The sequence below is a fragment of the Mus caroli genome, chromosome 3, assembly GCF_900094665.2.
Source record: "Mus caroli chromosome 3, CAROLI_EIJ_v1.1, whole genome shotgun sequence".
NCBI classification, from domain to species: domain Eukaryota; kingdom Metazoa; phylum Chordata; class Mammalia; order Rodentia; family Muridae; genus Mus; species Mus caroli.
This window is the reverse complement of record NC_034572.1, coordinates 116,256,549-116,272,206: the sequence shown is the minus strand read 5'-3', so window position 1 is coordinate 116,272,206 and position 15,658 is coordinate 116,256,549. Positions and strand designations below refer to the sequence as shown.

The window sequence follows — 15,658 nt, the reverse complement described above, 5'->3', positions numbered from 1 at the left end:
GGNCNTTAACCTTGACTTGGGTGGACATTAACCTGATTCCTCCCGTGAGTATTGTAACAACTCACATCTGTGGCTCTTGGTATCTTTTGGGGAGGGGAGTGGAGACAAGAGGTGAGGTGTAGGCGAAAGAAAAGGGATGAGATAAATGATGGGATTATATTTTAATTAAATAAAAAAGTAAAATATATCCTCACCCCCCCTTTTCCTAAGACATGTTTTGGTGGATGGTATCAGAGGAAGGTTTGGGGGAAAGGGGTGCCTCTGTGGACCCTCGTGTTGTGGACCGCGGGCGGGCCGCAACAGTCTTGGGTCTAGCCACTGAACTCTTTTTGTTCCTCAACCTCTTCCCTTTTATGCAGGAGGAAATTCTCCTGAGTACCTCATCCCTGTGTGATGGGTAAGTCAAATTAGAACATGCATGTGCAAGCAATCCATGCTCTCTTCTCTTAAGGCCAGAAACCTAAGCAGAGAAAGGGAAAGTAGGGTCACCAGATACAGAACTGTGTTAGCTCCGAGATCCTTAACATCATGCTAATCATGGAGATGATGAACTAAGAAAGGGGCTCCATACAGTTCAGGCAATTAGAGAAGGGCCCATAACAGGAACAGGGACAAGTAAGGTTTGGTATATGCAAACTACATCCATCGTGAACAGTCTGGGCCATGGCCAAAGCAGCGACTTCAAGGGTTATCCTTCGCAGAGCACTTCTCTTTGCTTTCTTTGTTTTTGTTTTCATTTTTGAAGTACCGTTTAAATTACATAACAAACATCTGGGCAAAGGAAAACTACAAGCAATAATAATTTAGTATGTGGCTTTCACATACAAATGTATCTTCAAATCAGGATTCACACGATTCTGACTTTTACAAGGCTGTTAATAAAGGACAACCTACCTAGAAGAAAGCTAGCCAAGAAAAATGTAGTAAAATTTGATGCCGAAATTCTCATGTTAATATCCCACCCAAAAGCTCTCTCTCCTCACCAAATTACTCTCCAGTCACTCACTGATCTTACTACCCACACAAAAAAATGTTTATCTCATAAATGAACTGCATTATACATCCATTCAAGTGAGAGAATTAGGCTTTTGTTTTCAGTTTTTACAGTATGTCTTAAAATAACCAAAGAAAACCTGGAGGGTCTCAAAATGCTGGCAGTGACTACTCTTAGGTAACACCAATGGGTGACTACCGTTTAGATTTTCAAACTTGTTTACCACCGATGGTTTTTGGCTCATTAAACATATACTAAGTACAGAAAACACCAAAAGATCCAGACAAGGAGAAATGAAATCAAATGGAAGTTATCATCACCAGCAAGCCGTGAGTTCCTGCCTTGAAGGTGACTTGAGCCTTAAATCTCAAATCTTTTTAGATGAGGACTCTAATTAGAAATATATTATTCTAAGATTCTATTCTAGAGATGATACTTGGTACCTCAAAATGTCTATGCAATGATTTAATATAGCAATCAGTGCCTTTGAGAAAATGCTTAGGACATTTTGATTTCCTGAGGCTTTGTGTTGGTTTGGCTAAAAATGGCCCTCATGGGCTCACAGGGAGTGTTACTATTAGGAGGTGTGACCTTGCTGGAGGAAGTGTGTCACTGGGGGGGCTGGGGGGGGGCTTTGAGCTCTCAGATGCTCAAGCCTGGCCAGTGTGTCACTATGTCTTCCTGCTGCCTGTGGATCCAGGGGGAGAACTCTCAGCTACCTCTCCAGCACCATGCATGCCTGCTGCCATATTTCCTGCCATGATGGTAATGGACTAAACTTCCAATTAAGCCAACCCCATTTAAATGTTTTCCTTTATAATGGTTGCTGTAGTCAAGGTGTTTCTTTACAGCAATAAAGTCCTAGCTAAGACAGGCTTCTCTGTCACACATTCCATGATGCTGAAGACTGTGTGGGTGGAGAGCCAAGAAACACATCTCCAAGTCCGTAGCTAGCCAAGCTCCCGCAGCTGCAGTATATACTCCAGTATCTGAGAGTTGGGTCTCATAGTACACAGAAGCTGGAGTCAACTGTGTGGTGGTTACAGAAGACTTAAAGGAATATTGCAAGATGATTGGGTGAGTTGTCATTAATTTTTACAATGATTTTAACACCTGAAATTATACACAAGCAGAAATAAAACACTATACATTTCATTTTACATACCCTATATGCTTCCATTTAAAACAATATACGATAGAGTCAATTAACAGTTGAACAGACGGTACAAAACTAGTAATACTTTCTAAAGAACATCTAAATAAGTCTCAGTGTGGGGCGGAGATGTGGCTGTTTCTAGAGTGCTTGCCTACAGTTTTGGTTACAGTTACAATTTCTGTGATGAAAGCACCATGACCAAAAGCATCTTCAGGAAGGAAGGGCTTCTTTCACTTACACCTCCAGGGAACCATCTATCACTGAGGGAAGTCAGGGCAGGACCCCAAGCAGGGCAGGACCCGGGAGGTGGGAACTGATGCAGAGGTCATGGAAGGATGCTGCTTACTGGCTTGATGCCCACGAGTCGCTCAGCTGGCTTTCCTTTAGTTCCCAGGACCACCAGCCTAGGGAATGGTGCTGCCCACAGTGGGCTGAGTCTCCCCACATCAACACCAATCAGGAAATGCACCACAGGATTGCTCACAGGCCAATTAATGGGGAATTTTTTTTTTCTTAGCTGAGGTTCCCTCATCTGCAATAACCCTCGCTTGACTCAAAGTAACATAAAACAGCCCCCCCAGCATCCATGGATCCCCAGATCTGCACATGTAACCCCAGTTCTCTAGGGGTAGAGGCAGGAGGATCAGCCGTTTGAGACCATCTTGGCTACATGATAAATTAGGAGCCAGTGTGAGAATAATAAGAGCCTGGCTGAAATAAACACAACAGTTTTTAATTTCTCATGTTTAATATGTCTTGACTCACATCCTCTAAAGTTTTTATGGATTAGTAATACTTTTATAAAATGAAAATTTACACAGCCTACGTTGTGTGAAGACTGAAACCTCATTTTTCACTCAGGATTATTTTAATCTTAGAAAAGAAAAGGGCAATTTATGGCTTGTGTTTTTCATTTAACCAGACAAGTAATAGCTTCCTATTCACAAGTATTTTATCTATTTTTTATTTAAAGTAGATTTTTGTTTTTGAGCCAGGCATGGTGGCACATGCCTTTAATCCCAGCACTCAGAAGGCAGAGGCAGGCGGATCTCCATGAGTTCAAGGCCAGCCTGGTCTACAAGGAGTATTAGTTCCAGGGCAACCAGAGCTATTACACAGAAAGAACTGGGGGAAAAAAAAACTCAGAGAGAGAGAGAGACTTTTTTCTCTCATTAGAATACAAGCAGGTATATGTAGCAGATGGCCTAGTCGGCCATCACTGGGAAGAGAGGCCCCTTGGTATTACAAACTTTATATGCCCCAGTACAGGGGAATGCCAGGGCCAAGAAGCGGGAGTGGGTGGGTAGGGGAGCAGGGTGGAGGGAGGGTATAGGGAACTTTTGGGATAGCATTTGAAATGTATATAAAGAAAATATCTAATAAAAAATTACCAATTTAAAAAAAAGAAAAGAATACGAGCAGGTACTAATAATGATGAGAAGAAGGAAGATGATGATGATGATGATGATGATGATGATGATGTAATGAAGACAAATCAGAATAAGACAACACAATCAGAAACGAGCCAAAGAAAAAGCAGAAGAAACACATAGAGATGCTAAGATACACATTTGCACACACAGAAATTCCATAAAAACAGAGTCAGAAGCCATAATATAGCAAAAGATATGTGAGATTCAAAAACAAAATATCCAGGAAAAATCCTTGTGAGACAAAAAAAAAAAAAATCCTTCAAAACTACCACTTAGCTCGTTTCGTGTTGGCCACCCACCGACTGCAGAACTCGGGGCCTAGAAAGAAGCACCCGAGGCTTGATTCACTGACAGAACAGAGGGAAGCGAAATGTCACACATTTCACAACACACACACATTTCTGTCAGTAGCTCCATGAGGCAGTAATATCACTTTCTATCAGTCAAACTCCTTATATGGCTTCAAATGCATAATAAATAGTCTAGATATCTTGACAGTGAAAAATAAAACATTTTATCTATGTCTTATAGAATATTTGTGATGTAATAATATATAGAATATTATAGAATATCTTGGAATCTAGTGAAGTAAAGAAAGGAAACAGAAAATTTTAGTGTTATAAACCTAATAACTCTCTTGAGTTAAAAATATAAGTACAAAGCAACTAGCACAATGCATCCAAGCTATTGCTACATTTGTAAAGATTTGTGTATTTATATATTTGACGTATATAAGTGCTCTGTCTCCCTGCACTTACTCTCATGTGTCAGAAGAGGGAATCAGGTCCAACATGGATGGTTGTGAGCCGCCATGTGGTTGCTGGAAATTGAACTCAGGACCTCTGGAAGACAGCCAGTGCTCTTAACCACTGAGCCATCTCTCCAGCTCCCCAAACAAATGTTACTAAAGAATTTTGTAAATTGAAAATATACTGCAGTAGGTATCTTATAAAGATGTATGTATGTATGAATGAATGTAGGTATCATCCTATCATCTATGTATCTACCTATGCATCTATCTATCTATCTATCTATCTATCTATCTATCTATGCATCTATCTATCTATCTATCTATCTATCTATCTATCTACCTATCTATTGGCGTGTGTACCTGAGTATATGCATGCACATCACACACATTCTGGTGCACATGGAGGCCAGTAGAGTGCAGATCCCTTGGAACTAGAGTTAAAGTTGTGTCTGCTGATGTCATCTCTCCAGCCCCAAACCTAGTGTATTTTTGTTCTAGTACTAAGATCTAAGTGCAGCAGCCTAAGATCTAAACTTTCAGCCACTTTAAAAAAAAATGTCATTAGGATTTTATTTTAGAAAATTATAGACAAAAACTAAATTCACATTGACAAAGACACCCCATTAATGAATGTGCTTATATGGTAAGAGAGACACTGATCTCTTCTTGAGTAAGACTCCACATGGCATGAAATCTACGAGCTTTGGCTTTTCTTCCATTGAACTTCCATGCAGCATGATATTTAAGTAGCTGTAGTCAACATAGACTCAGGACTCAAACCCAAAGCAGCTCTTCCAAAGAATATGACATTACGTCTTTACTTGCTCTCGTTCTGCAATAAAATATGATTTCCTTCCCACAGTCCAGGAAACTAAATAATTCAATGTGCATAGCGATGATATAATTAGTTGACCATTAAATGTAGTATGTATTTTAAATCAATTGACTTTTTTAAATAATGAGAATTTATTCGATTTACTTAAGCAGGATAATAACTATTGTTACTTCCTCTGTTTTGTCTAGAAATCATCAAGGCTGGACTTGAGCTAAAGACTGTCTTAGTCTCAGCTTCCCACCATCTGGGATTACAGGTATGCACCATCTTGTCCAGTCATCCATTTCTTCCTTTTAAGTATTTAATTTAAAAATACCTTTTGGGGCAGGCCAAATGGCTCAGAAGTAAAAGAATCTGCCTCCAAGTCTCAGCATCTGACTTTGATTCCCAGAACCCAGATGATGGAAAGAGAGAACGACTCCCATAGGTTGACCTCTGACCTCTGTAAACTAACTGTAATGCACTTAAACACACAAACACACACTAAAATAAACATAAAAGCACCATTTTTACAGAAACTCTTACTATGCCAAAAAGAAAAATTTGCAATGTATTTTTTAAATTAAAAATTAAAAATGTACTCACCATATGATTAGTGACCCCACATGTTACCTAACTTTCTGAATCATACATAAAGATTATGAACTAAACATTTAATTGAGAAAAAATTACAAGAATGAATTTGAATGAAGTTATCTAGCCATATATGTTAGAAAATATGAAATAACTAAATCATAGCAATATTTTATTATATGATAATTCTATACCTGGACATACTTTTTTAACTTAATAAAAATGTTATCGGACATTTGGGTATAAAAACTGGCCATTTTACACTTTATCCAACTTAAGGGAAGTACTGAAGGCAAATTGACAGCACTCCTGGCCTTCAAGGATACTTACAGAGCAGTTCTTTGAGAAATAACTTTTGAGGAAGCTTTCTCGAGTGCCTTAACCAAAACAGAGGGAAAATCTGCAGGTGTGACTAATCCACCACACACAAGTGCACGTTCATGTTTATAATTACACTATGAAAGTGTCACGGTTTTGTCCTTTTCCATGTTCTTTATCCACCAGTTGTATCAATTCATCATTAGTACCTGAATTAAGAAAGAGCCTCCTCAATCCTCAGACTGGAAAGAATGGTTGTACACAAATCTGCTAAAATTATTTGTAAGGAAAAAAAAAACCACAAAAATAACTCCCATAAAAATAATGTTGGCTATGTTTCCTGCTCTTAGATCCTTATTTTATACAGTTTTAGTTACAATGTTTGCATAATTTGACCTGGATCCACTCACTCCTCAAGTTTGGAAAAATACAAGAACGGAACTGTTTAACTCGAGAAGCTGATGCTGTGTTCTCCTGAGAAGCAAGAGATGTTGGAGCTGCAGGAGACGGTCAAAGCTCACGTGTGTCGTGTGTCCTTCCTCCTCAGCCCCTCACCACTCCCATCTTCATAACCAGTGAAGTTGGGAGCAAAACCTCACGGCCTAATTCCTATACCAATTACCTTGCCAGAGCCTTGCACATCCCAAACCAGGCTAGCTCAAGCCATTAATAAAAAGCCATCTGAAAACGAGGAGTCCTTGAGACTTTCTGAAGTCCCTACTGTGATGTTCTGATTCTCATTTGTCAGAAACATGGGATGACTATCAATGTTTGTGAACACGTCTGAGTTGTTGTTAATTCTCACTGTGAAAATTATCAACTACCAGAAAAACAGCACACTACTAAGAACAAAACACTATTAAAGGACAGGGAACATACATTATCTCCTTTCATTGTCTTGAGAACTTTAAGGGTTAAAGCCCATCTGGTCGAAGTTACAGTCAGTAAGTAACCTACCTCATGTCATTATCTCAGAAAAATGGCTTCGGGATTGACGCCTAAGCTTGTCACATGTAAGGTTCCTAATTTCCATAAACAGAAACGCCGCGTTTCAAAGGTTGTAAAAACAGTGGCTCTAAACTGTGTAATGGCGCCCATCCTTGGGGGAAATCTGGAAACTCGTGGGAACAGATTTGATTTCACAGTCTTGGGGGGTGTGCTTGGCATTAAGGATCCATCTGGCCGTAAGTGTCTGGGGCCTGAGGATGTAATTCACCCTGCAGTTTTGACGGACAGCTTCCCAAGGCAGAAAAGCATCACAGCCAGATTCCAACATCCTCTTTTGAGGAACACTTTCCCGAGGAAAAGGTTAGCTGGCTATGAGGCTATTAAGGGAACCAGGAGATTTGAGGCGCCTCACTTCCTCCACAGTCTCTACTCTGACTTGGCTTTGACATGGCAATGAAATGAATCCTCTACCTCGTTTCTTCAGTCTTTGAAACAGCTCTCCTCTGAGAGAAGCTTTCCAAGACCGAGTCAGAGAATGCAAGAACAGCTTCCTGAAGTCTGATACTCATAACTGCCAAGTTAGAAGGGTCATTCTGGTTTGTACTTTTCCTTGCATTCCTAATTATATGTAAGAATGATTTCGCCTAAAGAGAAGCCTGCTCCTATCTGAAAGAAAGCATAGAAACCGAAGTCTATGCACTAAATAAATATATAGATTGGCTTGCAGTTTAGAAATCAGAGAAACTGTGCTGAGTGGACATTTATCAACCTGAAGTCCTAAGGGCTCAATACAGATATATTCTGAAGTTCTACAAAAGTGCATTGGCTTGGTATTTTCAAAAGATCATAGTTAAACCATAAAAGGGGAGGGGGAGTATGTCATAAATGAGTGGAATCTCCAAATTATTACCAAGTATTGCCCTTCAATTTTAGTGGGAGAGTAAAGTTAACATGCAAGCAGACTTTCACATCATATGAAAAATTAAATCCCAAAGTGAGTTTGTTGTGCTATAGGACTAAAGGGTACATGAGTGTTCCGGGGGGGTGAGTGGAAGAAGCGAGATGTTGCTAAGCAACATGCTGTGCTGTCCGTCACCCCACTTGGGGTCATAAGGACTTTGCAAGGGGCATTTGATGACTGCTGCCAATTTGCATTTGACTGTAGCTTTATCATTCTGTTCAGAACTAACTTAAAATGCAATTTAGGCCAGCAGTTGCCTAAATGTTGTAACTAGGATTAAAGTATATCTTTATATTAATTTTACTTTTAATAGTACCACATTCAACTTAACATTCAAAGGAAAAGAACTCAAAGATGGCTGAAGCAGGAAGGTTCTTACGAATCTGGAGATACATGGCTACACGGTGAGTTCTAGAACAGCCTGCAACAGAGTAAGGCTCTATCGAAAAAGAAAACAATAAAGGCTGTGGGTCTGGGGAAAGTCAGTACCAGATACTGCATCTGGCAAACTGGTCTGTGCACAGTAGCAGTTTCTATAGGGTTTTAAGGTTTATTAAGCTTACAGAGCCCTTCCCTTTACAGATTCCCAACCCTGACTTGCTCATAAAGGAGAATTGAGACTGTGGGTTACCTGTGGGAGTAGTCAGACTTCCCTACTCTCTTGGATACACTGATTGGTCCAGTGTAGGCAGATGACCCAAGTAAGGGAGGGGCAGTGTGGGGAGCACGGCCAAGAGTAAGAAGGAGCCTTTTTAACAGCACACATTTAAGACTCATCAAAGATGAGCTCTGCCAGCACACGAAGAAAGCATGCAAGGAAACAGAGCTGAGTTCAAGGCCAAAAGACAGAGGAATGGGTGAGGGAAAGACAGGCAAAAGAAAATACAGAATCTTAACAAGATTATCTGGTCAGGTGACCTCATAACTGATGCAATTGCTGGTCATTCCAATCAATTTCATAAGGGCTACACAAAGAAACCCTGCCTTAGTAAACCAAAGAAGAAGAAGAAAAGAGTATTTGTCAACATAGACAAATAGAAACTTAACACTCAATTTGTTTTGCCTACCTTAAATATTTGAATGACAATAATTACAAAACCCTACCATTCATTAAAAATGAATAGAGTCTTTACACTGAAAAGATACAACTTAAAATAAAATGAGTATAACAAGTTAGCAAATATTATAGAGCTAAATATCAGAAGAGTGAGTCACGTGGAGAGACTCTCTTCCCATGTGTGATTCCTGTGTGTGCAGCCCCCAGGAGTTGACCCCTGGAGAACCTGATGTGAAAGTTACTTCCAAGTCCAGTCATTGCTAGAGCAGCAGTCATCCTTGACCCACATCTGTGCCTCTAAGCTAATGAATGTTACAGGAAGCCCTGCAAAGCCTGCACACAACATTCAGAAATTAAGCATTGTCAGCTCTCTGTGACCAATCAACTCACTGACTTATTCGATTGCCCCATTTCTTATTAAGGATTTTTTCCATCCCTACATTCAGCTCTGAAAACAACAACAGAAGCCAACGTAACTTGAAACCCACAATTGAAAGTTTAATAATTTTATGTTTCGGATAGAAACAAATAAATACTATCAAGTTCTGTTTAGTCTTTCCTGTTACAAAAGAAATCATTCTGGAGCATTATTAAAATACCCAAGACAGCTTGAGCAAAGCAATAATTTGTGTCTCCAAATACGATAGAAGGGATGCATCTGGTAAAGCAAACACATTGTCTGCCATTGATGTGGAGGGAGTGTAAAACTTTATACAGTTTTTTTAGTTTAACTATCTTTTTTTTTTTTTTTTTTTTTTTTTTTTTTTTTTTTTTTTTTTTTTTTTTTTTTTTTTTTGGTTTTTCGAGACAGGGTTTCTCTGTGTAGCCCTGGCTGTCCTGGCACTCACTTTGTAGACCAGGCTGGCCTCGAACTCAGAAATCCGCCTGCCTAAAAAGAAACAATGTAAGTGACTAGAGATCATCTATGATGATGGAATTATTTTAAAGGCAACTGGGGCTGAGCATGTACACGGTTCTCTGATGGGACCTAACTTGCCTACAGTGCTGGGGGCTGTAGATACAATCTCTAACTCCATGAAAAATAAATCGTGATACCTGAAGTATGCCAAACACCAGTGTTTCCAAATCTTAAAGTACTGTGAACGTGATATAATAGAAACAGTAGTAGTTTCTATATAATTTTACAAGTTTATTGAGTTTTCATTATAACATGAAAATCGTTTTATTTCAAGAGAGCCATTTATGATTAATCCTGCATGAAATCTACACATTTTCTTACAAATCTTGATCACATAGTTCAGGCTCTAAGAAGGATCTAGAGCTCTGAAAACATCACAGAGAGGAAGGAACTGGGAAATGCTGTTTGAAGAGCTTCTGTGGACCCTTCTAGGCAGGAAGAATTGAAGCCTAGCAGAATGCTTCCGGGAGGCTAGAAGGCAGCACAAACACAGGGACCACAAGAGAACACAAGAAAACTGGCCATTAGTGTATTAGTTCCTCTCGATAGAGGAACTCACAGTTACAGACTGGGCCAGTGCTCTGAAGATTACATTATTCTTAATACAGGCCTTGCCTTTAAAAATATGCTTACTAAATTGTTTGAACATTGTGAACATTTCTACTCCTATGTAATTATAGAAGCAGTAACCTTTTAGAATGGATAGCAATATTTATTTTAAGAATGGATAGCAATATTTATTTTACATCCTCCATCTAAATTTAACATATGTGCCTTACAAATAAAAATGATACATCTTTTAGAAATGAAGAGGGAGCCAGGCATAGTGGCCCATGCCCACAACACCAGCTTTTAAGTATTTGGAAAGCTGAGGTTCATTGAGCCTGGGCTACATAGTGAGTTCAAAACCACAGGACAACTTAATGAGACCTTATCTCAAAATAACAAATTTTTGAGTGCTGGGTATGATATAGCTCAATTGGCAGAGCCAGTGCCTTGCGTACAGAAGGCTATAATTAATTCCCAGTACTGCACCCAAAGGAATAAACACAAAACGTCAAGAAGAGAATGACAAAGAGTCCCATATACAGGACCCAGAGACTCAACTAATTCAGCACAGCTTTGTGGTATGAAATATGTCACACTCCTGTGACAAAGACCTGTACAACTTCTGTTCCTGGACTTTGATCCAACCTGCCATAAACCCTTTTAAGTCTCTTGTTTCCATTATATGCCAAATATTCTCAGGCTTTAGCCTGGCACAAAACAAAGCAATAAAATCCAACCACCTCACCCCTCCAAAATGAAATGACTTAAAACATCACCCACAATCATCGACCTGACCGGTAACTCATGAAAGGTAACGCTATTCAAATATGCTGTCAAGAATAACAACAGCTAATAAGTGGCTTCGGCACCAGGAAGGTCTTCGCTGTAAATGTCTGCATGTTAAAACCTCCAATTAATGCAGTCCTGGAGGAGTCTAAACTGCTTAGATTAGTGAGGGTGGAGATGTCCACTTGCAATTCACTAGGAAAACGATGTTAATTTTCATGCCAACAGATGATGTTATAACGCGTTCAACTTTCACACTCAAATTCATACAAATGGGCTGTGACAACTGAAAAGCTTCCATTCATCCCTTTGTTCAATTCCACGTAGAAGGCCCTCAGCCTACATAATAATTCCTAGATTGTTGTTCTTTATGTCAACAACTTCCTGAACTTTCTCCTTTTAAAAATACGAAGGCCTAAATTATTTTAAAGCATTTTACACTTTCACCTTCCAAATTGTACTCTTAACACACAGAGACACAGACACACACACACACACACACACACACGCACACGCGCGCACACACACACATACGTACATGCACACAGTACACACATAATGTCCTAACTTGAAAAAGTCTTTTGGGGCCTCAGAATATCTAATTTTACAGTTAGCATTGTAATTGGGGTTTTAATTGTATTTTTATTTGTAACTTTAATTTCTACTTGAGTGGGGGGGGAAAGGTAATAGTAAATGTATCAAAGGACTCTTTTTACTTTCAACTACAATGTTGCTACTCTTTCAAGGTTTTTGGAAGGTTTTAACAGTGCCCTAGCCTAGGACCACTCAAAAACCCCCAGTAAGCTATCCATAGTTTGTCTTTAAAGCGGAGAGGGTAAAACAAAGAATGGGTCATTTTTGCTGTATTTTTAGCTTTCAACTGTTAACAACAGCCCATCTAAAGAACACCTCCAAAGCATACTTTAAAACTCAGCCCTGCTCTCTGGCCCCTCCCCATTTTCTGTGCTCTAATTCAAAGGGAGCAGAGGATGGGAGTGTACAGTGAAAGGGCGCGGGAGACAGAAGGTCTCAAGAGTAACTAGTGACCCCTGGAAACTGGTGGTTCCCAGCAATCGATAATTCTAGGTCGACATGGTCTGTCTTGGTGCTTCGGTTCAAACTCCCTGTAATGTTTTAAAAAGAAACCGCTCTACTTTCTGTGTTATCATCCGATCCCTCTACGCTCAGAATTTGATGGGGAAAGGCTTAATAATGGGGGTGGGAGGTGAAAGGAGAGCTGGGTACTTAGAGTATATCTGGGCTGGAGAGAGCGCTCAGCCGTGAAAGGCTAGACTCACAAGCAAAACGCCGAAACTGTCCAGAAGAGGCTCCGTGAGAAAAGAGAGAAAACTGACCCCCATGTAGTATCTCCGTGAAAAAGCAAGGAGAGACACAAAGTCATACTGCCCATCTATCAGGCGGCTTCATCTCCCGCAGGTGTGAGGGGTGCCCCCGCCAGCTTTCGCTAACCCCCGCAGCCCTTCCCCGGACAAAGTGGCCAGCGGGATGTTGAAGGAAGTACCTCGTTTTGTCTCCAAAGGGCAACATAGCAAAGGTGGGGCGCTCGTTTCCGAACTCCTCGGATGGTGGACTCGGGAGACTCTGGGGGCCAGCGGAGTTCCGTGAGTGCCCGACCGGCTCCCCTACGGCTCCCGCCGCCTCTTCGCTGCGGGTCGCCGGCTGCGGACCCCGCGTGGCGTCGCCCCCTGGCGGGCAGCGCCCGGCGGAGTGGCGGCCGCGCTCGGGCGAGTCCCCACCGGCTCGTCCACCATCCCCGCCCGGCGAGAGTCGCCCTCCCGGCTCGGGCGGCCAGCACCAGCTGCTCGACGGCCGTTGCCCCAAGGCGCCGGTGGCGGGGCTCCAGCCCCTTCTCCAAAGCAGAGCTGGTTAGTTCAGCCCAGATCGGCGCGCCGGAGGCAAGCGCGCGCGCGGGCTTCACGGCGACTCCTCGAGCTTCGGGGGACCCGCCCGCCACGCACTCCGCTCCACCCTCTCGTCCCTCCGCTCCACTCTCAAGTCTGCGCGAGCCCCGACTGCCCGTGCAGCAGTCGGATCCTAAAGGACAGGCTCCCTCCTCCACGCCCTCCGCGGCGGCCTCCCGGCGTTTGGCTCGAGACCAGGAAGAACTGGCCTCTGGGGTGCTCCGGGTCCCCGGGTCCCCGAGTCCGCCCGGGCCGCCTCCCTCCCGCCCTTTGTGTGCGCGCCGCAAAGCTCCGCGAAAATCCTCCTTGCGGCGACGCAGCCAGAAGAGGGATGACCGGAGGACTATTGGGGGACCAAAGGCGACAGTCCTCACTGGGGGCGACCCGGGCAAGCTGCGGCACCCAGGCTTCCCGGTGGCCTGGTCCAGACTCCCGGGCTTCCCCGCCCCTCCAGGGTCAGAGCAAGCCCGGCAGGGGAGGAGCACGACCACAGGGACGCGCCCGCAGCGGTGCTTCCGGAGCCGCTGGGAAGGGGCTCTGGCTTGTTTTGGTTTTTGCTAAGCGGGCTTGGGAGGGAAACCGGGAGAGTAGAGGGGAGGGGAGAAGGCCCGGGAGAGTAATCTTGCTCCAGGGCCGGGTGTACGCTTTTGTTTTTAACTTCGTGGGCAAGTCGTTTCTAATCCGACGCCTCGCTTTTTAACTGTGCTCCCTTTAAGGAGAGAACTCCAGTCCGTTCTGGGACCGAGAAGCTACTTCCGAAGCAATGGGCCTGGGAACGGGGATTGTTTAATGTTGGACAGAGGGGAAAATTCAATGGTGGGGGAGAGAGATCAGCCCCAGGTCACGCTTCATGTCCCTGGCTGTGTCCTTTGTGGCTCCTCTTCTTACCTGGTGGCCTTTCTAACAAAGTAAGAGAAGGTAAAGTCCCGGTGATCATCCAGCCACGCTTCCACCCAGTCCGGGTCCCGCTGCTGCTGCGACCGAACGGAGCTGGGGCCCGCTCGTTCCATGGTGCTTGCCGCGCGTCTCTGCGGCTCGGAGGTGCCGGATTTCCACCTCGCCCGGTCTTTCTCTCTCTCTCAGAGGAGCAGGACAGTGTTCGAGACCCTCCCCTTTTGCCTTTCTTCGTCCCTGCAGTGTCTCAGCAAAGCCACAGAGACGCGGGCCGGCCCCCGAGCTCGCTCAGCCCCGCCCCTCCAGGTCCTCGAGGTTCCCAGGTGGCCAGCGTCCTCCTTGGGGTCCCGCGGAAACTGGCTTTCTGCATCTGCCTCGGCGCTGACTGGCGAGCCCTCCGGAAACCAAGTGGCCAAGGGACTTGCCACTCCAGACCGCCGCTGGGGTGCGCTGTGGGCCGAGTTAGCTTCCCTCTACGCGCAAAGGTGACAGTGGGTGGATTTGCAATTCCCAACCAACCAACTCTAGGACAGGAAGATCACAGTGAGGACTCATCTACAGCCCAGAAGGCAAGAGGCAGGAGCTTCACTAGAAAGTGAGAGAAAAAGTTAACGTGGTTGTTTTTCCTCGTTCTTAAGTAGTACAGGGACAGCCCTACCTTACTTTTCTCCTTAAGCAACTCTTGGTGGAGAGGACCCAGAACCTACCTCCCTCACAGCAGCCCTCCCAGTGACCCGAGCACTCTGACCACCGACCCTACAAGCTAGGGAGAGACGTGAGGAAGAAACCGCTAGGACAAACCTGCAGGTTCGGGACACAGTGACTTCCATCAAAACCACACCGGAGCTTAAGGCTAGCATCAGTTGTAAAGGGCATTGATTCATACAGCAAAGACCCTCCTTATGGAAGCGCAAGATTCGGTTAGACATAGGACATAAAAATGACAACCACCTGTCCTTGGCCTGTGAATTTTGAAGATAAGAATACCTCTACACGATTCTGCTGACTTAAGAACCCTAACACTAGCTACCCATGGACAACTGGGAACACCCAGTTAGCCTGATTTAAAATGGACTCATTTGTATTTAACTGGCATTGATACCTCAGAAATAGTATTGCCCTACGTTGCTTATTGCTGTGATAAAATTCCATGACCAAAGCAACACATGATAAATTATATTAGATTTTAAAATGACAGTTCTCTCCTGATATGTTACTATGACATTAAATATGCTTAGAGAATAGGGAGTTTCCCCTTGTTGGTGAACCCCACCCCCACCCCATATCTACACATTCCTCCTACCAGGAAGTCACCTGATTTAAAACTGAACTCTGGGATAATAGCTAGAAATTGGGCCTTAACTGTTTGTGTCCGCTCCCTCTAATGTTCATATTGACACTTCATTCTGGCTGAGTGGTTAAGAGTTCTTCCTTCGCCCCCCAGAGCTCCCAGGGACTAAACCACCGACCAAGGAGTGAGTACATGTGAAGGGACTCATGGCTCCAGCCTCGTATGAGGCAGAGGATGATAGCCTTGTCGGACATCAATGGAAGGAGAGGAG

The 15,658-nt window shown here is 43.4% G+C and overlaps 1 protein-coding gene across 3 annotated transcripts in view; it reads right to left on the bottom strand.

Annotated features, from left to right (window-relative positions):
- Pde5a (phosphodiesterase 5A) overlaps nucleotides 1-14,466 on the bottom strand; it is a 124,954-nt gene extending 110,488 nt beyond the window's left edge. The window contains exon 1 of one of the 3 annotated variants that reach the window (XM_021157938.2): nucleotides 14,091-14,466. In XM_021157938.2, coding sequence (XP_021013597.1) covers nucleotides 14,091-14,212 — 122 coding nt within the window. In that variant the 5' untranslated portion in view covers nucleotides 14,213-14,466. Of the gene's footprint in view, nucleotides 1-12,635; nucleotides 12,688-12,802; nucleotides 13,298-14,090 lie in introns of those variants that run through there. The other 2 variants (XM_021157939.2, XM_029475581.1) reach the window with 2 other exon arrangements.
- Nucleotides 14,467-15,658: the final 1,192 nt, after the last annotated feature.